At 42.4% G+C, this 27999-nt stretch overlaps 1 protein-coding gene across 3 annotated transcripts; it reads left to right on the top strand.

The window, feature by feature from the left end:
* Positions 1-118: 118 nt before the first annotated feature.
* Positions 119-27999, top strand: LOC132379767 (cytochrome P450 26C1-like). Of its 3 annotated transcripts, none has more exons than XM_059948056.1 (7): positions 119-322; positions 1273-1497; positions 2071-2346; positions 3033-3188; positions 20888-21033; positions 21301-21463; positions 26853-27999. In XM_059948056.1, the coding sequence occupies exons 1-7, from the start codon at positions 119-121 to the stop codon at positions 27216-27218; spliced, it is 1536 nt and encodes a 511-aa protein (XP_059804039.1). In that variant the 3' UTR covers positions 27219-27999. The 3 variants fall into 3 exon arrangements, with proteins under 3 accessions (XP_059804039.1, XP_059804038.1, XP_059804040.1); XM_059948055.1 differs by having other exon boundaries at positions 20888-21041; positions 21291-21463; XM_059948057.1 differs by lacking the exon at positions 1273-1497.

Raw genomic sequence — 27999 nt, 5'->3', positions numbered from 1 at the left:
GAACGTCCTATTAATATTAAAGTATTATTATCGAGACTGAGTCCTCGGCGAAAAGATCGATAGTTCGCTGTGAAATTTAAGTGTTGGCTGCTGTAAGTCACTGCCGCGGCCGCTGGCCATGTTCCTGCCCGGGGTTGACTACCTGTCGGCGCTGGCTGCGGCTCTTGCCTCGCTGCTCTCAGTTTTGCTCCTCCTCGCCGTCTCCAGACAGCTGTGGACCCTCGCCTGGAATGTGACCAGAGACAGGGACAACAAGCTGCCGCTTCCCAAAGGCTCAATGGGCTGGCCATTACTTGGAGAGACGCTGCACTGGCTGGTACAGGTATGGAGGGAGAAGGCAATAATCGTTAGTGAAGCGGATAATCCTGCCGGTGAGGCGTTTTATATCCGCGGGAGGGGCGGGCACAGCGTCCATCCAGGTTGATTTCTTTTCGCTAGTGCTGGGTTGATTTATACAGTAAACAAAGCTGAATAAAATAACTGTCTGTCGCGTTCTAAGCTAATAAGTAACTAGGCGTCAAGCTCTGAGGCACTTCCTGCATTTATTGGCTCCTGGTTTTATATATCCTGACAGTTGTTGTTCCATACATAGGGAGAAACAAAGTGTCCCGAGATTGCCTCCAAATACGTTAGTGGCATAATTTGGATTTACACAACATCATTCTAATGCTTTTAAAATGTGTATTTGGTTTATACTAAAAACCGTCTCCATAAACTTGCGGGTAAAATCTATCGGTAGTATCTGCTTTTAGTGCTGACTGTGGTTCGCGAAAGCCGCATCTACATTGGCACACAAGGCTCAGGGGTCAGATCTGTGTGGGCAGGCTATTACGCATTATAGTAAGGGATAAAGGATTGATTTGGGAACATTCTGGATGATAGGAGGGTAAGAAAACGGTGAACACCAACGAGGGTAAAAATGCGGAGTAAGATTAAACAAAGAACCTACTCCCATAACCTGAGTTGTGTGCGGCCGGGAAGGGGAACCCGTCTGGTGAGATGGGTGTATGTACTCAGTTTGATATAGCAAAAGTTGCACAAGTCACAGTACGTCAGGTTGTGGTGTGCTCCCAGCGAACTCGTGTGGGATTTGGTTTTGTGCAGGGCGAAGAGTGATTGAAGGGTCTGTGCCAAAACCTCGGAAACACTCCGCGTTAATTACAAGTGTTTTCAGATGTCGGAAGCAATTTGGATACGGGCACTTAGACTGAGCCTCGAGCTTTGCGCCAGCGCTAGATTCTCCGTGACACCTTCCTTTCTCCCTTTCGGCAGGGTGCCAACTTCCACGCTTCCAGGAGAGAAAAATACGGAAATGTCTTCAAAACACATCTCCTGGGAAGGCCGGTGATCCGAGTGACGGGTGCGGAGAACATACGCAAGATCCTGATGGGAGAGCACAGCCTAGTGAGCGCACAGTGGCCGCACAGCACCAGGATCCTCCTGGGTTCCAACACGCTAGCCAACTCCAGCGGGGAGCTACACCGCCAGAGGCGGAGGGCAAGTACCTTCAGTGTGGAGGGGAGGCATGGAGTAAAACGGAGACGCGGGAGACTGCAGCTACTAGTACCTGGAGCATCAAAAAGAACAACCTTGGGGAACTTGGCGAGTCGGGCAGCATCAGAATACAGGCTTCAGCCTGAAATGAAAATCATCTTTCCTCCACAGATGCTGTCTGACCGTAGAGTTCCTCTTGTTGTCTTTTGCATGAGTTCTCAAATAGGAGTCATGCATTCAGGCACTAGACTTTAAGTTTAAGAAGAGCTTCGAGTTACCAAATTACTAATATGGGGCTTCGACCCAAAGCATCATTATCTCCTCCTCTTCTCCGCCCACTCCTCCCAGAAGTGGGTCCACAACGCTGAGCTCCTCCTGCAGTTTGTTGCTGCAGATTTCAGCATCTGCAGTCTCCTACATCTCTAGTCGCAAATCGCGGGCCTCACAAAACCAAGTGAGTCATTTTAACGCGCCGCTGCTCCTGCTTCAATCCGCAGCTCTGCGCATTTGAACAGATTGCGGGATCTCGCCACTGGTCCGCGCTTTCGCTGCTCTCACGCTCGGTTGTATTTGCAGATCCTGGCCCGGGTGTTCAGTCACGCCGCTCTGGACAATTACATCCCTGGCACCCAGCAATTGGTCCGCTCCTGGGTGCAGCGCTGGTGCGAGGAGCGAGCTCCCGTCACCGTATACCCGGCCACCAAAGCGCTGACATTCTGCATCGCCGTCCGGATCCTGCTCGGTCTCCAGGCTGCCGATCACCAGCTCGACCATCTCTCCAGCATATTCGAACAGCTAATGGACAACATTTTCTCACTGCCTTTGGATTTGCCCTTCAGCGGTCTGCGTAAGGTACTTACGTTCAGTCCATCCACTCTGTTTCTCCGCTGCAATCATTCCATATTGAACGCACCTTAACATAAGATATGTTTATGCATTTGGAGCGCTCAGTAGCGATTTTTCTGGTACTGTCTCACAACCTATCTCAATAAACGTGTCGCGGACAAGTCCAGGTTTCACATTCGCTTTAGCTGATTATTTTCCTGGGAGGTGCTCTGCTGAATTAGGAGCGTTTGGGCCGCTTCGTTATATAAACCTTTAGAATTTTTAAATATTGCATTCTTTTCTCTGCACTTTTGTAAGAAACTCCAACACTACCACCTTCTCCCTCCCCCACCCGAACTCCTGCTTCAATATTGATGCAGAGCTTTGAATTTAAACTTCTGCTGGTTTTCTGTTTCTATGTAATTGTACTCACCACAACATATTAAATGACAGGAGCATTTTAAAGAAGTGGTTCCCCTTAAGTAGGCAGAGTATTGTTCAGAGTATTCAGTCTGTTTGTAAGTGCTGTAAGAGGGGAATGTATCAGATTTAAACCAGAATTATCTCATGCTGCAGCTTCTTTTAGAGTTCGTGGCTAAGAGACGCGTTCATTGTAGCTCTCAGACAACCACCATCTTGATAAGCCTACAATATAAAGTGGACTCCGACTGAAACCTGTTTTATAGCAATACACTTGTGGTTTTTTTTGAAAGGGTATTAAAGCAAGGAACGCATTGCACGAGTATCTGGAAAAAGCGATCACTGAAAAACTACAACAAAGCAGCCCAGGTGCCTATCCCGACGCTTTGGATTTCATGCTGAAAAGTGCGAGGGAGAACGGGAAGGAACCGAGCCTCCAGGAACTAAAGGTAATCGGATCCCGACTCTGAGAATGGGATAAATCCCCTAGCCTTCCACCCTTTCCCTGAGTTTTCCTTCTGCTTTTACAATGTTCTATTCCATCCTTGTCAGTTTCTCGCCACCTCATTAATAAACAAAAGCAGAAAGAGTAACGCGGTGAACTTTGAATCTCTGAACAATATGCAAGTAACAACTGCCGGTGCATCGTCAAAGCGAAACGGTTAACGACTTGAGCCAGCACTGCCGTGTTACTTGTGCCCGTGTGCATCTTGTACGCAGGTAAAACGTTAACCGATCAGGAGTAACATCACTCACCGCTTTAGGGCGCAGCGAAGTTCCGTTCTGTTGTAATACTTAAGACTACTTGTAAATACCCCGCATCGAATGGAGCCAATCTGCGCTCCGCCAGTTGACCCCAGCCCTGGGTGTTTGAAGTACAGCTGTGCGCTAACGCAGGTCGGTCTTTGCAGTCCGCATCTCCTGAGGGCAAATGAAGCAAGAATCGTTCCCAAGTCTTTATCCAGTTGACTGCCCCTGCTGGTAATGATACTGAAGCTATCGCTAGTTACTCGAAAGGCAGGCTTAGATTTATGCACGTGTATTGTCGTTCCTACTCGGCTTCTGAACTGTATTACACCTCCAAAAGTAGAAATTGGTTTGGAAACACGGAACAACTTGGTCTTTTCAGATGACGCTTTCAGTCAGAACGCACAGTACGCTTTTTGTTCAAACTATCTGGCAGGAAAGCGCTCCACTGTTAACTTCACACATAAGCACGGAACGGTCACAGTACTGAAGGAGACATTTGCCCCACGGAGTCTACTGTACTGGTTTTACGTAAGAGCAATAGAGCAGAACTCATACCTTGGCCCTCTCCTCGGCACCCTGCAACTTCCCTCCATAAATGTTGACTGATCAGCTGAGTTCCTCCAGCACAGTGTGCGTGGTGCTCAGAATAACCGAAATACTGACCACACTTTGTGTGCAGGAGAGTGGGCAGAATTCCTCCTGCCCCTTGTACTGATAGGTCCTTGGTGACACTGTCCAGTCACTTTGTCACTGAACTCCTTAAATGTAAAATAATTTTAATTGGTCTAAAGAGTTGAGGACTATCCGGTTAAATCTAGACTCTTGAGAATTCTATACTCAAACTAGTGTCTTTAGCAGTGCTGCAAAGGGAAAATTAAAGCCTTTTTTATAAATGTATTCCAAGCCAATCATAAACAATTGTAATTCATGCCACTGATGGAACTAAGTAATAACTGGAATTTTCTAGAAGCTGCAGGAGAATGGAGAGGGATATACAGTAGTTTCATTTCAGTTGTTAGGCAGAGTATATTGTGATTCTGAATAGAAATATATGTTGTAAAACAAAAGTGCTGCTGTTTACACCATGTACTTTGGTAACCTGGTTGCCATGGACTTGTGCAACAGATTAGGGTAACTACATCAATCATACCGCATAGTCTAGAGGTACTGGAAATGAATTATAGGATAGCAGCCTAATCTAGATTTGTAAAAAAAAAACTGAACATGCTGGAAATATACAGTATCCGTGGAAAAGAAACAGCAGAAGCATTTCCAATTCTCCTTCCACAGGTGCTACCTGACCTGTGTTCTTATTTATAATTGCTTGAGTTTATAGTTTCCTCTTGCTTTTTAATTATTAGCAAATTGCCTGATTTGGTCATTACTGATGGCAAATAATAATCTCACATTTGTGTTATTTTGTATATCTGACTAACAATGCTGTGAAAAATTTGTGTCTAAAAATTTACACCTGCCTCCATGAGTCATTCTGTTATTATATCCTATTATAGTTATGTTTACTTTGATGGGAACCCAATCCCATTAAAGTCATTTACAAGTAAAATGACACAGTTTATGAAAAGGATTTCGTGAGTGTTTCTTAGCACCTGGTAAACATTGCATATAATTTCTGGAGAAGTTCCATCATGTCTATTCTCTTCAGAGAAGATATGAATAAATTAACAAGCAATTTATTTTGCACTCTAATTTTTTTTACTGAAACTTTAGAAGCCTTTTAAGGTGCTAATCTCATTTTTGGTATTAATGATTTTCCACCCTGCTCTAACATTACATTGACATTGTGAGTTGGTATGATAGTTTGCATGAATTATCAAGGATGCCCTCCTGATCTAGTTCCAATGAAATTAACCACATAAGAAAATTGGAAACCTCTTCCTTTTTTAACCACTGTTACTGCTGAATTTGAGGTATCTGTGGGCACACATCAGGAGAGAACAGACATGACCCTTAAGATGACAGAATAAGTGTTCCTGACCAGAGGCATGTAGAAACACTTTGCCTTGGTCTTAACCAAATTCCACAGGACATCCTCAGAGAAGCTGTCTAGTAGTCTTGTTTTGACATCACATGCAGATAAATCCCAGATGCTTGTGAAACTGACGTGAGAAATGTTTTTGGGCCCTAGGGTCCTCTTGTATATTTTATTAACTTAAGCTGATGTTTTGTTTTGTAATGCACACAAAATGCTGGATGAACTCAGCAGATCAGGCAGCATCAATGGAAAGGAATAAAGAGTCAAAGTTTTGGGCGAAGACCTATCACCAGGACTTTGATAAAGTCAACTCTCCTTCTGTACAATGATAAAACTTTGTATGCTTTTAATATCCATAAAGAGGATATTTTTTGGCTGTAAAGAATGCAATTCAAAGCCAGCAACTGCAAACAAGATAATGTACAGTTTTTTTGGAAGCAATTGTGCAGCCAATAGTCTTGTTAATCATTTTCTTGAAGTCAACACAAAAAACAATTGTAACAACTGAAATGCAGACTCCATTATTCCATAAGAGCTTTCTGCCTCCATAGCTCTTTGCCAAAGGTTGAGGCTCCTGCATTGAAAATCAAACTCAGTGTTGATCCCAATGTAATAATTATGCCAAATACTTTTACTGTGCAACCCTAGTAGTCACCTACTACAATTTGTACAAATAATCATTTTACTGCAATAAATGTATGAATAAGATCACTTTCATTTCAGTTAACTTTCATGACTGAAGGAAACTATAAATTTGAAATCTTTAAAATCCTTTTTTTCCAAAGCTCATCTCTGCTGTTAATATAAATCCATTTTGTGTGACCAGCTAAATTCTGACAGAACAACAAAAGTAAGCATTTCCCTCGGTTTATACTGTTTGCTTCAATATTCTTGGATGTAATACTGGGGTCTTTTTAGACAAACTACCATTGATATTTATTCTGAAAGTATAGAAACCAAAATTCATTGCAGCTGATCAATATTTTAAAAAAATAATATGAATACAACAAATTTAGGCTCTTAAGTGGTAGTTTCACACCTCTATCAAATACAAATCACTAGATATACATTTGCGGAACAGATTCGATGTAATTCTGCTGCATACTTTTTGGAAAACTGACGTATAGTTCTGTATTTTTTTTCTCACACATTTTTTGGAGGTGGGTGTGACCACAGAACTGATTTGACGGTGTCTGACTATCATATCCAACAATGCCAGGAGAGTTTTAAAGTGGAAAAGCGGTTCCTCTCTCGAGACCTTGGAAGTTCGGGTCCAGTGGGACAAGTAGCCATCACAGTAAGGGTTGCAGTGGATGACCATGGCTTCCCTTGTGCGTTGTCGTGCCCTTTACCCTCCATGAAGCGTTGCAGACCTGCCTTCCTGACCATTGGATCTCTCTGATCTCATCTGCCCAGTCCTCCAGAACTGACATCCCATGCGAGAACAGGCATGTCCCTATCTCCCCGGGGTATGAGGCCTCCCAACTGACCTCACTTGGCTTAGCTGGCCTGTCGAAGTGCTGTACTGGGGTGTGACTGCAGTCATATGCAAACAGCTACTTGGAGCCACAGGTGAGAGCTGGATACCCAGTGGGGCCCAAAGGTAAGTGAGCTGTTCCAGAATGGATGCGGTAAGCCCTTTCACCAGAGGTGCTGCCCTTCCCTGGACAGCCCAGACACCCTGATCTGATGTTTATAATACCCTTAATTTGCACTTGGAAAGTGATAATGGCCCACTGGCTTGGATAACTGGTATGTAGTTTTAATTAAGGTGAACAGCTTGCAAAGCCACTTTAGAAAGTAGTTGAGTCTTACATTTAGGCTTGTTATAGTAAGGATGATGATATCCTTCCCTGAGAGGCATTTGTGAATCATTTGGGATTTTACCAAAATCTGATAACTGTCTTGTCACCTTTACTGCCTTGAGCTTTGTATTCTCTCTGGCAGTCAACTGTGACTGGGTTTCTGCAGTTCCATTAACATTGCAATAACCATGCCTTTCTGAATTCTCTTACGGACTTGAAAAGTTGTTTAATAGCCTTCATTTCAAGTACAATAGAGACAAAGTTAAAATTAACAAGCAATTTTAGAAAAAAAATAACTGGGGAATATGGTACCAAACTTTCCATCATTAACCGGCTGGTGGCAATGTAATCAATTCTAAATCTTTGCCTGGATTGTAATGATTTCACATGCATTTTCTAACATCTGATAATAAGAGATTAATGGCAGAGTGGATCTTTACTTCTCTGCCTTGTAGTCCTCAATCAAATTGTGCAAAATTAGAGCAGTGATTTATACTCAAATGTCAAAAATAATATCAATCACACTTTTGGGACTTCCACATTTTATTTTGGGAGAAGGCTAGGTCAATTTTGCAGTTGATATAAATGTTACACAAAGTTTGTTGCCTCTTTTTTTAAGGACTTCAAGTCCACTCCCAAATAAGAGATCAGTGAGAACATTTTTCCTAAAGCATCAATATTGTCATCTTCAATTCCTTCATGAAGCATCTGCAAAAAATGCAAGCAGCACGACCGGGAAGGGCTCTTGTCTTCCAACCAATACAATCTCCAGCCTCATCCATTCAAATTGTTTGCACAGATGTAAATGCCTTGTTGTTGATCTTCCTGCCAAGGGAAGTTGTTCCTCCCTATTTAATTTCAGGTATACATACACCTTGATCAAATCTCCTGTCAGCTTTATATGTTGGCAAGGAATCAACCTGAATCTAACTGTTCTCTCCTTATAACTAAAATTCTCCACTCTGGGACCACCCTCATAATACTCACATCAGTGCTGTCCAGTTGATCATCTATTTCCAGAAATGTGGTCGATGCATCTGTACCCAGACCTCACTAGTGCTCTATATTATTCTGGCGTAACCATCTTGCTCTTCAGTGTGATGTTTCGGACAATAAAGGCAATTTCCTGGAATACCCTTTTAACCACCTTGCCAGTTTTTAACAATATGAGGACATAATCCTTTACACTTAACATTTATTATGTATTGCATGTATCTCATGCATTGTCAAACCACTGTAAATGGATTGTGTTGAACTTTCTGAACTTTATTCTGCTTGGCTCTTCATGGTTCACAACCCATCAGTGACATACTGCAGTCTAAAACCTTCTGCTTTGTCAATTTTGGATTGATAGACAAAGTTCTTAACTATACCTGCCATCATCAGATCCAAATCATTGTTATGAACCCTGTAAATGATGTGACCTTGCAATGAGCCCAGTGGAACCTCAGAGCATTCCAGAGACTAAAGCTCCCATACTGAGACAACTCTGGATTCCATTTGCCGCTTTTGCTTAGATTCCAGGTGGTTTTACTTATTCTTCTGATCAGTTTATCATGTGGAACTTTGTCTAAAATTACATAATGTGTGCTCTCCTTGTCACATCTCCATTTTGCCTTGTTAAAGTTTCAAATATTAGGTGCCATCTTCAACAAATTCTTTTTATGTTTATTTAAAGTCTGTCCCTCGAACCGCTGCTTTTTACTAATTCTTAGAACTATTTCTATACTTTGCTCATGATTAATATTAAACTGTTTTGTCATGTAATTATACATTTAGCTTTTTCCTTTCAAAAACAAAAGCACCAAAAAAGCTATCCTTCCTCCAGGGCCATTGCCAGGCGATTGGAAAATGATAACAGAGGTTCCTGCTGTGTTTTCCCTCTTCTGGGATGCATTGTACCCAAATAGTTTATTCACTTTAAATAAGCTGGACTCCTTAATGTTATTCACTCTATTGTGTCCAGATTTCATCCCAGCCTTGACATCTGGGCAGCACAGTGGTGCAGCCAATAGAACTGTTCAAGCTTCAGTGACTTGGATTCAATCCTGAACCTCCTGGTGCTGACTGTGGGGTTTGCATGTCTTCCCTGCAACTTGGGTTTCTCCACGAGTTCTGGTTTCCTTCCATGGCCTTAAGATATAAGACCATAAGGCCATAAGACATGTGAGCAGAATTAGGCCATTCAGCCCTTTGAGTCCGCTCCTCCATTTCATCATGACTGATCCCAGATCCCATTCACCCCATTCAACTGCCCTTTCACTATATCCCTTGATGCCCTGACCTATTAGGAATCTATCAACTTCTGCTTTAAATATACCCACGGACTTGGCCTTCACCTCAGCTGTTGCAGAGCTTTCCACAGATGCACCAGGCTTTGGCTAAAAAAAATTCCTCCTTCTGTTCAAAAAGGTCACTCCTCAGTTTTGAGGCTGTGCCCCCTAGTTGTGGATACCACCACCAGAGGAAACATCCTCTCCACATCCAGCTTATCTAGTCCTTTCAACATTCAATAGGTTTCATTGAGAACCCCATGCATTCTTCTAAATTCCAGTGGGTACAGGCCCAAAGCCGCCTAACACGCCTCAAATATTAACCCATTAATTCCCAAAATCAAACTTATGAACCTCTTCTGGCCTCCACAATAACAATATATCCTTTCTGAGATAAGGGGCCAAAAACTGTTGATAATACTCCAGGTGTGGCCTGATGAGTGTCTATAAAACTTCAGAATTATCTCCTTGTTTTGAATTTATCCCCTTGAAATAAATGCCAACATTGCACTTGCCTTCTTTACCACAGACTCAACCAGTGAATTAACCTCTGGGAGTCTTACATGAGGACTCCTAAATCTTTTTGTGCATCTGATGTTTGAATTTTCTCCCCATTTTGATAATTTCTCTCCATTTAGATAATCCATGCTATTATTCCTTTTACCAAAATGCATTATCATACAGTTCCCACCTCTGTATTCCATCTGCCATTTTATTGCCCTTTCTTCCAATTTGGCTAAGTCCTGCTGCAATCATATTGTTTCTTCAGCACTACCTACCCCTCCAACTATCTTCATATCACCCTTAAACTTTGCCAAAAAGCTATCAATTACATTATCCAAATTATTGATAGACAATGTGAAAAGTAGCAGTCTCAATACTGACCCCTGACGAACACCACTAGTCACTTGCAGCCAACCAGTAAAAGCCTCCTTTTTCCCCCACTTGCTGCCTCCTGCCTGTCAGCCTTTCCTCTATTCATGCCAGTAGTGTTCCTGTGACTCCAAAGGATTTTATCTTGTCAAGCAGACTCATGTGAGGCAGCTTATCAAATGCCTTCTGAAAATATAAGTAAATGACATCCACTACCTCTCCTTTGTCCACCCTGCTTATGACTTCTTTGAAGAATTCCAGCAGATTTGTCAGGCACACCACTAGACACAGGCCTCCAACCTGACAAACAGCATATTTTTTCTAGACAAAATCCAAAAATAAATCCAGCCTGCCATTTCTCTATTGCTTTTCTCCTTACTCTCATTCACGTTCTGTATGTTTTGACCCTCAATCCCCTTTGGTAATGCTCAATGCTGCATTCTGGAAGACTTGGGGAATATATTGCACTATATTTGGATTATTAGAAAGTGCTTTGATTTAAAACACTTTTTCCACTCCCCTTCCTTGGTTAAGGCATTGATTATCTTATGTATCCAGACACAATAGATGGCAGTTTCAAGGTCTTACTTAAGTAGTGTTAATAGATTTAAGTGGTTTGTTAAAATTGGCCTCCAAGTCCACTTTCTACTATCATGTGATGAGCTGAATGCTTTCTGTGGTGGGAATATAAATATACCAACTTTGGTTGAATAACTTATTGCCTATTGTCCAACCACAAGCATGAAGAATTGTGCTTGGACAAGCTAACAGAAAGTGAGTGAAGCCTATAAAACTCTGCAAGATCAAGGAATGTAAATGGGGGAAAAGAAACGGAGAAGGGTAAAATGAGGCATAGGAAATATTAGGAGGATGGGACAATGGAAGAATGTGGGAGCAGTTCAGAGTTGAGGATCATATTTCTTTCTGCAGCTGTGTTTTGGCTTCTAATATAGATAGTCACTAAGGATATAAATAATCTAGTCATCAAACATCCAGATAGAAGTACCATTCAGGTATTCTTAGATATTATAGAAATTGATATAGAAGGGAGGGGGGACCATTGAGCTACAGGAGCCTAAGTGGGATTATTCCACTTCCCAGTTCTCGGCATTGATGGTGGTGTGCTTTCTCTCCACTTCTGTGGATTCTGAAGTGTCTGATGAGGCTTATGAGGCATCTGTGGATGTTGCTGACAGGGTGGATGAACTGATTAGATTCTTTAATGCTCTTTCCTATGCTTGATTTCCAAACGGAGGCTTTCCCAGGTTCTTGGACCTTCTTGGATGCTTCTCTGGTCTGAGCTGCCATGAAAGGCACCGTAAAAAGACCTAATTAGAAGGTTACATTAATACTGGATAGAAGTCTGGACGGCCAATTTTAGTATAGCACTAAGATCAGTTCATAGCCAACCATCAGCCACTGGCTCCTATGCGTCAGTGAGCATGCTTTATTTCCTTTTAAGGATGTTCCTATAGTGTGTTCTCTAACTTCCTGGATAATGTTGCAGTGATGGAATGTTGTGCTTGCTGGCTGGGCACAGAGATTGTAGCCTGTTCATGGAAGCTGGTCCTGCGGCTTCAACTACCCATGTTGCAAGAGTCACTGATAGCATCTCTGATTCAGGCACTGGGTTCCAGCCACCCCACTCATTGACTATCTTTTAATTCTCCATAAACCTTCTAAATCCATTCCTTGATAGTTATAGATGAAGATTTTTCATCTTTTGCCCTCTCATAATGTTATACACTTCAGTTAATTCCCCCTCCCCACTCTCCTTTGTTCCAAAGGAAACAAGCCTACCTTCACCAGTTTGTCCTCATAGTTGGAATCCTCTTCACTTTGTAACTTCCTCATAAATCTGCAGTAAAGGCTGGAAATACTCAGCATATCAGGCAGCATTTGTGGAGAGAGCAATGGCTAATATTTCAGATCTGAGAAGCTTTTTCAAAGCCTCTGACAAAAATCAGAGACCTGAAAGATACATTAAACTCTATTATCATTCCACTGATGCTGCCTGACCTGCTGAATGTTTCCAGCATTTCTTTACTGTTTTTATTTCAGGTTTAGAGCATTTGCAGTATTTCTATTTTATTTCGATGGTCATAAATTCCTTCTGCGTACTCTTGCACTACCACGTTCTTCCTGTATTTTGATAAGCAGGACTTTAGACATGCCCTAGTTTTGGGCAAACCAAAGTTTTGCATAATTCTTCAGGATCGTGCTCCTTGTATTTTGTGCCTCAGCCAAAATCAGGCAAGTATCAGGTGTGCTGTCCTGTCCACTTCAAAGCTTTCTACAAATCATTGCTACCTTTGATTTATCAAAATACTCCAATTTCCCTCTTTTCTAAGTATACCTCCATTCATTGTATTTTACTTTATCACCATTACCTTACCAAGATGCTATTACTCACTAACTTCTTCCTAAACTAATGAATTATTGAGTTATTTCATAATGTTACTCATTAATATTTGACAAATCTTGCACATAAATTGAATGCTGCATGCCATTTTTGCATTCATTCTTTCATAGCAATGAATTTTGGATCATTTTCACCCCAAGAGAGGGGCTCGATTTAGTGCAGTTCTTTGTTCCTGTTGCAAATGCCCAAGAGGAAAATCACCTGGTTTTGCAGTTAATTTCAGGAAGTCTTCACAGTGAGAACAGGTCTGAATCATGAATCATTGAGGATCACCATTTAAATACTGCTGCATTGTACACTTGCTAAGTCACTCTGTACTTCCAAAATCTTCCTGCTACCACATAAGCCAGGTTTATATCAAATGTTTATTTTATAGCCTGGGCCAAGTACTTCCGATGTAAAGATGTTAGAGAAAAACTTTTTTTCTTCTGTAATAACATGGGATTATGATGGATGCAATGCAGATGTATGCCTAAAGTTTTCAATGGTGAGCTATTTGTTCAAAAATTGGAAATGTAGATGACAAAATATTCTACAATTAAGTAATGTAACTGCCTCTGTCTGTCTGACTGTATCTATATCTACAGTGGTGCTAGAAAGTTGATGAACACTTTAGAATGTTCTCTATTTCTGCATAAAAATTACCTAAAATGTGATCAGATCTTCATGTAAGTTCAAAAACCAGATAAAGAGATCCCAATTAAATAAATAACACAAAAAATCATACTTAATCATTTACTTACTGAGGAAAAATGATCCAATATTACATGTATTTGTTGGAAAAAGTATGTGAACCTTTGTTTCAATAACTGGTGTGCCCCCCTTGTACAGCAATAACTTCAACCAGGTGTTTCTGCATACTGGCACAGTGGCTCGGAGGAATTTTAGACCATTTCTCCATAAAAGTACAGTTTCAGTTCATCATTGTTGCTGAGATATCTTGCATGAACAGCCCTCTTCAACTCATGCCACATCTCAATTGGATTAATATCTGGACTCTGACTTGACCATTTCAAAATATGAATTTTCTTTTTTCAATCATTTTATGGTTGATTTTTTCTTGTGTCTTGGATCATTGTCTTGTTGCATCATCCAACTTCTATTAAGCTTTAGGTGTTGGACTGCTACCCTGACATTCTCGTGTGTATTACCTCGATACAATTTTGGATTTATTGTTCCTGCAATGATCACAAGCTGTCCAGGCCCAGAGACAGCGAAGCAGCCCCCAGCCATGATGCTCCTTCCATCATGCTTCACAGTTGGGGTGAGATTTTGGCGTTGGTGTGCAGTACCCTTTTCCCTCCAAACACAGTGGTGTGCATTTCTGCCAAGAAGTTCAACTTTTACCTCATCTGTCCTCAGAATATTGTCCCAGAAATGTTGTGGAACATCCAGATGGTCTTTGCAAACTTGAGATGTGCAGCAATTTTTTTTTTTGAAGAGCAGTGGTTTCCTTCATGGTGTCCTTCCATGAACACCATTCTTGTTCAGTGCTTTTCTTACAGTGGACACATGACCAGACTTTAGCAGGCCCTTGAGATTTCTACAGGTCTTTTGCCTTTACCCTTGGGTTTTGTTCACTTCCTTCAGCATTACGCATTGTGATATTGCAGGACGCCCACTCCTCGGGAGAGTCATAATGGTACTGAATTTCCTGTTTGTAGACAGCTTTACTTACTGGGAACTGATGAACACTCAGGTCTTTAGAAATGCATTTGTAGCCTTTTCCAGGTCATGCGTCTCTGCAATTCTTCTTCTAAGGTCCTCTGAAAGTTGTTTTGACTGAGGCATGGTGCACATAAAAAGATCTTCCTTGAGAAGTACAGGCTCTGTCAGTAACCTGACTTTTGTGTGTCTTTTTTATAAGGCAGGGCACCTCTACAACCCACACCTCCAATCTCATCACATTGATTGGAACACCTGACTCCAAATAGCTTTTGTAGAAGGCATTACTCCAGAGGTTCACAGTCTTTTTGAACCTAGACTGTGATTATCTTAATGGTGCACTCAGTATTGAAAAGAAGAGGTACAATTGTCTGTGTGTTATTAGTTTAGACAGATTATGTTAGTCTATTATTGTGACTTGGATGAAGATCTGACCACGTTTTTATCATTAGATAATTAATGCAGAAAACCAGGTAATTGCAAAAGCATCACAAACTTTTTCTTACAACTGTATATCTTTTTCTTGCAATCTATATCTATAATTAATACAATAACTTGAGAAGCTTAATGCCTTCTTGCTGGACATGAGGATTTTTTGGTCTATTTGCTAATACTTCTGTTAATGCCTCAGCACCCCTTTTGATTCACTTTTCAAAGTTACGTAGCATGATAAATTTTCAAGTGAACTATTTCAGTTGAAATGGTATGCAGGAACCAAGATCCCCATGAGTTGAAGTCTAGTGTGCACACCAGAGCCATGGTGAATTGAAAGTGAATGCACAAGCCAGGAACCTGGTCTGTTAACGGGAGTGTGGAATCTGGTATTTCTGAGTGGAAATGGAGCATGAGAATCGTGACCCATGGATGTGAAAGGAAGTGCAGGGATGCAATAAGCTAAACATGGTGCATCTTACACTGGTTAATTGGATTCTTCAAACCATTTATTGGAGTTTTACTGTAATAATCTACAAGAATTATTGCTCACTTAGCTCAATTTTTATTGTGCATGGTATACACCTTCAAAAATTTTCAAAATGAATGGGATTCAGGGGAATGTAGCTGAGGAGTTTGCATCACTCGGAGTTTGACGGCTTGGATATGGACAGTGTATCATCAGTTCCAATTGACATAATGCAAAAGGCAGTAATAACTTAGAAAAGCTTAGCTTTTGTTGCCGGTCCTTACCTCGGACTTGGTTCCATCTGTCTGATGTCCTTCACCACTCCTCCATCTTGCAATCAAGCTTTGTCTTGCCACTCCCTCTCCTCTCCATCCTCTCCACTCAATCCTGATGCAGGGTCTCAATCCAAAATATCAACAGTTCCTCCTTCCAACCTGCCCCCACCCCAACAGATGCTGCTCAGCCCGTGGAGTTCCTGCAACAGATCAAATGTTCAGTGAGGTGTGGCTTCTCTCTGGCAATGCCTGCATTTGCTCTGGGTACTGTAATACTTAATTAACTATCTGTAAGAAGTGTGCAGTATCAGGTATTGTTTGCAAAAGATTTCCAAAGTTCTGTCATCCACTTCATGTGCAAGTATTTCCTAACTTCTTTCCTGGGAGACCTGGGTTGGAATTTTTTTAAGTTATGCCCTTACTCCTGGACTTCAGCAGAGCAAAACACACAAAATGCTGGAGTGACTCAGCAGGTCAGGCAGCACCTATGGAAATGAATAAATAGTTGACGCTTTGGGCCGAGACCCTTCATCAGGACTGGAAAGCAAGGAGGAAGACGCCAGAATAAAAATGTTGGGGTGGGGTGGTAGGACAAGTTAGAAGGCGATGGGTGAAGCCAGATGGGTGGGAAAGTTAAAGGGCTGGAGAAGAAAGAATCTGATAGGAGAGGTGAGTGAACATGGGAGAAAAGGATGAAGGAGAGGCACCAGGGGGTGCTGATAGGCAGGTGAAGAGAAGAGGTAAGAGGCCAAGGTGGGGAACAGAAGAAGAGGGAAGGAAGAGGGGAAACAAAATAAAAATACCAAGGAAGAAAGTGATGTTCCCGCCATCAATTTGGAGGCTACTTAGACAGAATATGGAGGCTCCTCCTCCCCGAGAGTGGCCACATTGTGGCAAAATGCGAGACTATGGTCCAACATATTGGAATGGGATTGGGGATAGGAATTAAAATGGTTGTCCACTAGAAAATTCCACTTCTGGTGGATGGAGCCTCAATTTATGTCAGGTCTCACCAATGTAGACAAGGCTACATCAGGAGAACCGGACTCAATAGATGACCCCAGCAGATTTTCAGGGAAAGTGTTGCCTCATTCAGAAAAAGTATTTGGGCCCCTGAATGGAGGCGAGGGAGGAGGTGAGTAGGCACGTGTAGCTTTTCAATTGCTTGCAAGGATGTGTGCAGGAGGAAAATAGTGGGGATGGACGAACGGAGAAGGGAAAGGGAGTAATCCATGCAGAAAGCAGAGAATGGAGGTAAAAGTGTGCTTGTTGGTAGGATCCTGCTGAAGATGGCAAAATTTGCAAAGAATAATGCATTGGATGCAGAGGAAGAAATAGTTTTTCTTCATTAATGTTGGAAGTTCCTCTTAATATCTTGAGATTGTCAATTAATTTACTTCTTACCTTTCTAAATTCCAGGGTATGTATCTTGGTTTGTATAATCTGCCCTTCCAATTTAACCCTAGGAACCCACCTATCACTGTTAAATCTAAACACTCACTCTCCAAAGGCAATAGAGCCTTGTTGTGCTACCAAGACTGCTCACATTGCTTCTGGGTGATGTATTACCAAACCCTTTCTATCATTTAATTCCTCTAAGTATAGAAGGTGATGTTCTATTGGCCTCTTTAGTTAGTTAGTGTACTTGTCTGACATATTATAATCCACATGTATCCTTAAATCTCCTTTGGGTTTTCTGCTCTTTTCTTTATAGTGCTACACTTGTCTACACTGAAATCCATTTGCTCTATAAGTTATCCTTCCATCTAGACTGATTATAATGTTGTCTTTCCTTGTCATCAGCAAATTTGGACAGTGGCTTCTGTCCACATTCACGCTGTCAACAGTGACTGGCTCTGCTCACTTCCATGAATGTTAACAAAGAACCTCTGATGAGATGCTCTAACACTTGTCCTCTGGAAGGCCACTTTAAACATGCATTGATATCCGCCTTCCACACATTCAGTTAATCCTTTCTTAATCATGGACTATCCTTGATAAATCCAGCTTATCTCTCTCCAGTCTGCTGAGACGCATGGTCCTGAATTATAGAATCTTGCAATTTCCAAACAACTTAATTGGTCAATAGTTATCAGTATTTCCCTTTTTTTTTAGCTTAAATGGCAAACCAAGTGTATGGAATTTTCTAATCAAAATGATCAGATTATGAAAACTTTGCAGGGGGTCTAGTTATCATTATCCGAAGTTCTACTTTCTTTAAAATCTTTGATGGAAACTATCTGACCCTCAGGACTTGTGACCACAGTGTATTCATTTACTTCTATTCCTGCCCTCATGCAATATTAGTTTCCTTGGGACATTCTGCATTCTATGGATGTTTGTTGCAATGATTCAATATGTTAATCCCTCCTTATTTCTATTTACAGCAAGACTGTTTTCCATTTTGAAGCAGCCTACACTGGATATAAATTTGTCTTATTTTCTATTGTACTTTTTTTTTTCTAAAGAAGTAAGTTAATTTCAACATTCCCTGCAAAAATGGCACATCTCATATCAACATATTACTTAGCCACAAAACCTATATTTATACTTAATGCTTTGTTTATATTATGTGTTCATTAGCTTTGAAAACTTAATAATTGGCTTTTCGATACTGAAATTTGCAACCTCTGAACAGAAAAGGGAATTGTTGATGTACATAAAATATTAAACATACCATATATAACACCTATATACATGAAATAACAATTAGCTTTAATGTAATGGAAACTGCATTTGGGAAAGAGGGGAATAACTGATTGAGGGAAGATGGCCAAAGTGAATTTAATCAAGAAAGCAGTGACTAGTTTTAGTGATGTATACATATGGAATGCCTGGAAATTTTTTTTTGCAAGAAGGAAAGGAATTTTACCCTTTAATTCCTTTGAAATTACGGGAAAGAATGAGTTTGAGGGATACTTGAAATGGATACAGAGGAAAGAAATATAGAAATTTGGAAAGGATATTTAGTGTAATAGTGCCAAATAAAACAGAAATGATAAAGAAAAATGAGAAAGGCCACTTTGTCAGTTGAATCAATTATATTACATGTAAGTTCTTTGAGGAAATTACAAGCAGGGTAGACAAAGGAGATGCAGTAGACATGGTGTACTTGGATTTTCAGAAGGCCTTTCACAAGGTGCCGCACATGAAGCTGCTTAACAAGATAAGAGCCCATGGAATTACAGGGAAGTTACTAGCATGGATGGAGCATTGACTTGTCGGCAGAAAACAGAGAGTGGGAATAAAGGGATCCTATTCTGGCTGGCTGCCGTTTACCAGTGGAGTTCCACAGGGGTCAGTGTTGGGACTGCTGCTTTTTACAGTGTATGTCAATGATTTGGATTATGATATTTGTGGCTAAATTTGCCGTTGATACAAAGAGAGGTGGAGGAGCGGGTAGTGTTGAGGAAACAGAGAGCCTACAGAGAGACTTAGATAGTTTAGGGGAATGGGCAAAGAAGTGGCAAATGAAATACAATGTTGGAAAGTGTATGGTCATGCACTTTGGGGAAAGAAATAAATGGGCAGACTATTATTTAGATGGGGAGAGAATTCAAAATGCAGAGATGCAGAGGGACTTGGGAGTCCTTGTGCAACATACCCTAAAGGTTAACCTCTAGGTTGAATTGGTTGTGAAGAAGACAAATGCAATGTTGGCATTCATTTCTAGAGGTATAGAATATAAGAGCAGGGATGTGATGTTGAGGCTCTATAAGGCACTCGTGAGACCACACTTGAAGTATTGTGTGCAGTTTTGGGCTCCTTATTTAGAACGGATATTCTGACATTGGAGAGGGTTCAGAGAAGATTCACAAGAATGATTCCAGGAATGAAAGGGTTACCATATGAGGAACCTCTTGCAGCTGTTGGGCTGAATTCCCTGGAGTTCAGGAGAATGAGGGGAGATTTCATAGAAACACTCCAAACGTTAAAAGGCCTGAACAGTTTGGATATGGCAACGTTATTTCCCATGGTAGGGGAATCTAGACAAGAGGGCACGACTTCAGGTTTGAAGGACGTCCATTTAGAACTGGGATGCCGATAAATTACTTTAGTCAGAGGGTAGTAAATCTGTGGAATTTGTTGCAACAAGAGGCTGTGGTGGCCAAATCATTGGGTGTATTTAAGGCAGAGATAGATAGGTTCTTGATTAGCCAGGACATCAAAGGGTATGGGGTGAAGGCAAGGGAGTGAGGATGACTGGAAGAATTGGATAATTGAATGGCGGGACAGACTCGATGGGCCGAATGACCTACTTCTGCTCCTCTATCTTATGGTCTTGGGTATTAGAGCAATGGGAGCTGAGGGAGTGTTTGCTAATCCTGTGCACTTTTGAAGATGAGTATTCCACTCTATCAAGTTCACCCTAAAGCTAACCTGATTTTTTGAGGTGCAGTACAAATCAGGAAACTTGACGGGCTCCCACCGACAATAATGGGGCAATGAACAGATTTTCGGTCATGGGAAGATCTTTTTTTAAAGCAGGATGGTGCGAACTGGGTACAAAGCAGAGATTTAGTATCAGTGGACTCGGGAGGTGAAGTCGTTACAATGAAGGGTTCAGCGGCCGTTATGAATTTTACTACTCAAAGCGAAAGATTCATTTCGCGATAGGTAAGAGTCTGGGAGATGTACAGTGCTGTTCAAATCCTCCGCGATTTCATTTGCATGTATATCAGCGAGTCAAGCGCAGATCTGAGGAACCGCCACTCAGAGGATTCGCCCTTTCTTCTGCCCTAGTGCGAATTCTCCGCTCAGAGGAGAATCAATCCCGTTTGGCGTCTCACATCCAGAATTAGCGGGTCAATCGATGGAGTCCGAACTGCTTGTAGCAGTTAATTATGCAGGTGGGCAATTGAATGGCCAAGGCAGAGAGAATTACAAACTATGTTCTGAAGACCCGGATTAGTAGAGATAATGGCGAGCCATGTGTGCTGACTGACTCCATACATTTTCCCGAGGAATGCCTAATGACTAGAATCATTTAAGATGGTAGTTCCATATTTTAAAATTTAACCTGTTGAGTCTCATGTCTGGATTACCTAGGTTCTGGCAATCGTCCAAAGAGGGATGAATTTCAAACGGCTTAATCGTTCCCGGGTCTGCTCGCGTGTCTGCGGTGGGATTATGGCAGTTTGCTCCTTCCACCTGTCAGTGACTTACCTCAACACTTCTGTTCTCCCGCCAGGAATCTGCAGTTGAGTTGATCTTCGCCGCCTTCTCCACTACGGCCAGCGCCTGCACATCCTTGGTGCTGCTGCTGCTCCAGCACTCGCATGTGCTGCAGAAAGCGAGGCAGGAACTGGAGCAACACGGCCTGATCCCCAGTTGCCAGTGCAAGCGTCTCCCTGCCACCCGGGAGGGAACCGGCCGCCAGAGAGACAATCAGGCTGTTCCCGAACCCGACGACGAGGCGAACGAGTTCGTGCCCCAGTGCCAGCGACTCGTTGTCCGGGAAAATTTAATCTGGGACAGCAGTGGCCCTCAGTCCGTCTGTCAGCAAATCCGCGCCGACCAAGATCTTACCAGACTGGATAAAGAGCATTTTCATCCCTCTCCCTTTCGGGAAGCCGACTTACCCCAGGGCACAGCGGCAGAAAGTGAATCGGAACGGTTCTGCGGCGACTGCGACTGTCGGCGCTCTCTGAGCTTGGAGGTCTTGGGGCGTCTGCGCTATCTCGACTGTGTGGTGAAGGAGGTGCTGAGGTTGCTTCCCCCAGTGTCCGGGGGCTACAGGACAGCGCTGCAGACCTTTGAGCTGAATGTAAGTAAACTCCCCACCGTGGGAGGAGCCGCTGGCCCATTGATGCTGCATAGAAGTAACCATTGGGCATCTGTGCCCACTTTGCCAAAAAAAAATCATTTAATGTAGTTCCATTGCCCGCAGCCTTGCAATTCTTTTTTATTATTATTTATCTAACAACCTTTCAGAAGTTATTAAAACTACATCCGTCAGCCTTCTAGTCATGCATAACAATTCCCAGCTTTATAACTGTCCATTACTTTATACTAACAGTATATTACATTAACGGTGACTCCCCCTTTGCCAGTATTCTTGTTTGTAAACTCACTACACCAGCCTGATTATGGATTTGATATCATTCGGTTCAGCGTAATACCATTGGTAATAGCCAGGTAATTTTAATCTCGGTGATGCATTGGCTGTTCTGTAACGTCATCGCCCACCTTCAGAAAATGGACACAGATTCCATAGGACTGGGGGAGTGAAATGCTAACGAAGTCTTGCTGAGTTTACCGAACTAAATGGAGCTCAAATGGAGAGCGATAATGAAGTTAAAGCACTCCAGCTTGTTTGAGATACCATTAATGGCATTGGAGTGTGCCCTAGAGTTTAAACGCAAAGAAAAACTTTTCAGTAATAAATATCGTAGTCAATTCTTTTCAGGCATTAGCCTGCAAAGCGTGCGGTGGGAGGCACACAACAAAAAAATCTCTGGTTTGGACAGAGACCTTTAAATACAGTGAAATATTTCCCAATATTTCAGTCCACATGGGGATTTGGAGATGCAGGTACAATCAGAATTGCATTCCCAAGTACATGCATTCATAGGAGGTCAGGCTCACTAATTAGAGAAAGGCACAAATTCCCCTGCTTTACAGAAACCAAACACGTAGCCCAACCTCTTCTAATGAGACTACAGGCAGTGCAGGACAGTGCGTATGGGAGTGTGGGAGAGGTGACAATCACAATAGCTCTTGATCCCAAAGCAGACCACATGTTAAGGAGTTTAGAACTTGGTAAAATATTCTATTATGAACCTTCCTATAAAGTAGCAGAGATTCACTTTAGAGCACCTGGTATAGGACTACTAAAAGCCTCCAGTGGACTGTTGTCTCTGGCCTATGCCCAACTCATTGAAACAAAATTTTTAAAAAGTGAGTGTCAAAAAATAAATGAAAAGCATAAATTTCTGTTAAGTACTGAGTTTTGACAAAACCTTACCCATCCAATATAGTAACTTTATAGATGCCACCTGGTGCAGGGAATCACTGATCCTTGGCCCTGTGGACCTGTAACCCTGCTTGGACTGTATACCATAAGACATAGGAACAGAATTAGGCCATTTGGCCCATCAAGTCTGCTCTGCCATTCAATTATGGCCCATCTTTTTTTCCTCTCCTCAGCCCCACTGCCTGGCATTCTCACCATAACCTTCGACTCCATGGCCAATGAAGAACCTATCAATCTCTGCCTTAAATATACCCAGTGACCTGGCCTCCACAGCTGCCTGTGGTAACAAACTCCACAAATTCACCACTCTCTGGCTAAAGAAATTTCTCCATATCTCTGTGCATCTTCAAGTAGGTAGGAAATAAATATGTGAGAAGATGTGCAGCCAGTCAAAGCTAACCAATGGCTCGGGAGATTGCACTCATAATATAACCGTAGATGCTATACCACTATTCAATAAGATCATAAGATGTGGTCATCCTACCTTTCTGTCTCACTGAATGACCATATTCCATATCCCTTCATTCCTAGTTGATTTCAATTGTAGATATGCTTAACGACTTGGCACTCACACCTTTCCTGGATAGTGAATTCCAAAGATTTGTAACCATCTGAGTAAAAAAAAAATGGCAGATGGAGTTCAACCCAGTTAAGTGTGAAGTGGTTCAGTTTGGTAGATCAAATTTGAAGACAGAATATATTAATGGTAAGACTCTTGGCAGAATGGAGGATCAGAGTGATCTTGGGGTCCGAGTCCATGGGACACTCAAAGCTGCTGCACAGGTTGACAGTGTTGTTAAGAAGGCATACGGTGTGTTGGCCTTCATCAAGAGCCATGAGGTATATTACAGATGTATAAGACCTTAGTTAGACCCCACCTGGAATACTGTGTTCAGCCCTGGTCACCCCACTACAGGAAGGATGTGGATACCATAGACACAGTGCAGAGGAGATTTACAAGGATATTGCATGGATCGGAGAGCATGCCTTATGAGAATCGGTTGAGTGAACTTGGCCTTCTCTCCTTAGAGTGACTGAAGATGAGAAATGTCTTGATAGCGGTGTATAAAATGATGAGATTTATTGTGCATTTATTGTGTAGATAGCCAGAGGCTTTTTTTCCCAGGGCTAAAATGACTAACACGAGGGGGCATTGTTTTAAGGTGCTTGCAAGTAGGATGTCAGGGGTAAGTTTTTCACACAGAGTGGTGAGTATGTGGAATGCACTGCCAGCGAAGGAGGTAGAGGCAGATACAACAGGATCTTTTAATAAACTCTTAAATAGGTACATAGAAATTAGAAAAATAGAGGGTTATGCAGTAGGGAAATTCTAGGCAATTTCTAGAATAGGTTATATGGTCAGCACAACATTGTGGGCTGAAGGACCTGTAATGTGGTGTAGATTTCTATGTTCTAAATCTTTCTCTTAGATAGAAATATGGACTGCAGCCTTGGTAGCTGTAGCCTAAATGGTGACAGCTGACCAGTGACACCCTACTCGTTAGCCTACCGACATGAAATTGAGTTGTTTATCCCACTTTTAACAATTTGGCAGGATTGGATGCTTATCGGTGGATTTTGCCTCGCATTCCCGGATCCGAGGGAATATCATCCCGTAAAAATTGTATTAGTGAATGTGTTAGTTGTGCTCGGTTGAAGGTAAAGGCCACATGGGCCATTGAAGCTGCCCCATTTTGGAAGATCTCTTTAATTGGGCATCAGGTCAATAGAATGCCCTCTCCTGTTTTCCGAGCTGTGTCCTGACAGTGCCTCGACTCCTCTGAGGCAACAGCAGCAATGCCATTCATCAGGAAGGCTGCACCAAGTTTTCAACCGCTTGTTGTGGCATCTACTCGGCTGGCAGGGCTAACATCTATTGTCTATTCCTCCTTGACCCTAGTCTACCAAAGTCTTAAGTCTGGAGTTGCAGACAGCAAAAGTGAAGATGACAGGTTTTCCCCTGAAGGACGTCAATGAGTTAGTTCAGATGAAGGATCCCATCTCGTCAGCTATAGAATTCGAAGGGTTTGTTAACAACCTTCTGTTAGTTTCTTGGTGAACACTACTGACGACTAAAATCCCAGGGTTGTTCAGATACATACATTTTAAGCTGCACACCTACTATGCCCAGTGCAGATTGCTGATATGAAAGTACGCGTCGACCTGGTTGACAGATTAACCCGTGGCAATTTCCAGTGGTGTCTGGCACATCGCAACTTCCCGTGCCTTCCGAAACCCTCCGCACAACACCCGCACATTGCACGCTGCCGCCGCAAGAAAACGGCCGCAATCGCTTAGCAGTAATGGTCAAAGTTTGGGATGAATCACATCTGTTTGCCAGTTGCCCGTATTCACGAATCCCAAGGTTATTTCTTGGCGCTTTTAGTTGTGTGTAATCATTCAAATAATTCTATAATTTTAAGTATACGTTTAAGGTATTTATTTAATTTTGAAAGGTGTTAAATTCTATACGCTTTCCTCTACTTAATCCGATTAAACAATTTACACTGGCCATTCCATCCCTCATTTCTGTTTTAAATTAAACTCAACGACCAGCCACGTCCAAATTACCATCTCAGCAAGGGTTTTCCAGCTGAAACATTAAATCATTTTGTCTTCCCACAGACATTGCCTGACCTGCTGACCGTTCCAAACATTTCTGCTTTTCTTTTTATATTTTCAACATCTGCAGATTGTTTTTCATTTAGAACATTGCTTCATCTTGTGACCATTTTCCCTCAGACTACCCTTTATTTTAGGAGTACTAATTATCCCTACGTTAACACACAACTTGAAGCTTGAAGGGGTTTGTTTCTCGTTTGGTTACAATAATGTTCAAGGAAGCTGTCTCGAATTCATCCTGTAGAAAACTATCCTGCAGCTTCTAATCTCATTTACCCTTTGAAACAAAGTCATATTTTTCCTTCAGTCGGTGTCCTGGTGGGAACCCTCCATAATGTATCTCAGCATCCTAAATTTGCGCATCACTTTTCTCGTGTCCAGCCCATTCTGCGGGAAGATGACTGAAAGCTGAGTTTGATTATCTACCGTGTACAGTACAGTCAAATTTCTTCTCAATAATATCCGCAGAATCACTCAAAGTAGTCACGCTAAATAGCCATCTGAAGGTACCTCATGGCGCTGTTCCCGAACAAAAGTGTAGGGTGTAAAGAGAAACGCGTTGTTAAAGAACAATCATCGACAAGGAAATGGGATTGCCCTTAGTCTAACATTGGATTAAAAGCTAATGATTGTTTCCACAGCTGATCATTTAGCAAAGCCAGTTAGCCAGTTTCGATCCCTTCTAAACCATTGTCGGCCTTCGCTCTTGTGTTGCAGCTGTAATCAATCGCCTGAAGCTTAACCTCTACCACTAATACTTCTCTGGAAGATTTCCGCTTTTCCACATTCTACAAGCTACAACACATTCGCGAAGCCAGCGGCGGTGCTCGATTTCACACAGTTCGGCGCTGCCCTAATCCCTTTGTTTTTGGATTTGCTCCATTGGTTTCCCCCCTTCCCCAAAAGACTGAGATCAACGTTCCTCCGTGGCCCCATTCCACCACTCCCGCTAACCGCTGATCATCACACGCCTCTGCAACCAACCCGCGCTTCATTCCCGTCCCCGGCCATGTTTCCCAAAGCCTTCCCTCTCCCAGTGTCCCGTCTTGCGGAACACTTTGTAACCTTTCTTCCGCGACGGGAACTACTGAAATTTAAATCATTGACTGAGTCTGTCTGTACGGTGTAGCCAGAAAAAGGTGGTTTCAAAAGGCTGAATCTTCTCAGGACTTCTAATGAAACGGTGGATGTAGACTTTGGTAAAGAGCGCGAGGCACAGTGGGAGAAGGAGTTGTGTGGTCCGCTCATGCTCAGCAGGTCACTGGGCAATCATAGGAGGGAGACGTGGCAGAATATTAATCCCATTTGCGTGGAGCCAGTGAGGCTTTGCGAGATACGCACATCACAGCCATGCGGAACTGCATGCGAGCGGGCAATCTGCCTTCGGCAACTTGACTGAGTGGCAGGTTGCAGGAAGTGGAGGAGCGAAAGCCTTCAGGAAGCCTGTTGGCAGTCCATTAAAAAGCAGTTTGCTATTTCTGAATGAATGAGGTATTTGTTATTATTTGATTAACATTACAAGCACCGCTTACACTTCCTTGCTCCGTCTCATTCACAGGGATGTCAGATACCCAAGGGCTGGAATATCATATACAGCATTCGCGACACACAAGAGACAGCCGCTGTCTACCTGAATCCAGACAGATTCGACCCTGATCGGTTTGGACCCGAACGGGATGAGAGCAAAGTGGGTAGATTCAATTACTTGCCCTTCGGAGGGGGCGTTCGTAGCTGCATAGGGAAAGAGCTGGCTCAAGTTATCCTTAAAACACTGGCAATTGAACTGATCGGCAGTGCGCAGTGGGAACTGGCCAGCGCCGCCTATCCCAACATGCAGACCGTGCCGGTTGTACACCCCGTCGATGGGCTGAAGGTTCGATTTCATCGCTTGAATGATAAAATAAACTGCAAGTACATAAAATAACAGGACATCGCCGCCAGCGAAGACCGATGCCCAAGGACTGTCACGTTAAGCCGGTCAAATCTATGCCGAACTTCTATTTCTCCCTAAACGCCATTCACTGCAAGGAAAAGTCGTTTGTCGAAATGTGAAAATGTTTCTGTCAGTAATTCACGAAGATTTCAATGCGTTTGAACTCTAGCAGCCTCAAATACACCATAGCAAAACACAGTACTTAATCTATGCACTTAAACATTAATATATTAGATTTCTGAACATACAGCCACGAACTAAAGACTGGAACCCCAATTTGTCGTCGGGCAACTACTGACGGGTTGACCAGCGACTCTCTTCACATTAAAATGTGGTCCTTCGGCGGGGTTTTACTGCGGGAGAGGATGGTATTTCATTCACGAGCTTTGTCGGTTTACTATTTGGTTTTCCCTTTTCTTAGAATATTAGTTTAATTCCCCAATCCGCAGAAAATGGGCTAAAGGGATCAATGTATGTCGTAAACAGAACAAAATGTGAGCTGCCTTTGTTTGAATGGGCTGTCGATTTGGAAAGTTGAAAACCCTTTTGTCTAGCATCACCTCTTTTCATCTTCGTCTCATTCCCCACGTCCATCCTCGCTGCCTTCCACAGTCTGGAATGAAGAGGGATTGACAGAGGGTGGTGAAGGTGGGCTGATGATTGTGAATTGAGTGTGGGATGGGGTGTGGGGAGTGTGGACTAAGGATTGTGAATGGGAATTCGGGTGAAAAAGAGAGGTTGCGGATGGAAGAATGGGAAGTGGGGTAATAAC

This window comes from Hypanus sabinus, chromosome 22, assembly GCF_030144855.1.
Source record: "Hypanus sabinus isolate sHypSab1 chromosome 22, sHypSab1.hap1, whole genome shotgun sequence".
Classification (NCBI taxonomy): domain Eukaryota; kingdom Metazoa; phylum Chordata; class Chondrichthyes; order Myliobatiformes; family Dasyatidae; genus Hypanus; species Hypanus sabinus.
This window is presented reverse-complemented; position numbering and strand designations above follow the sequence as displayed.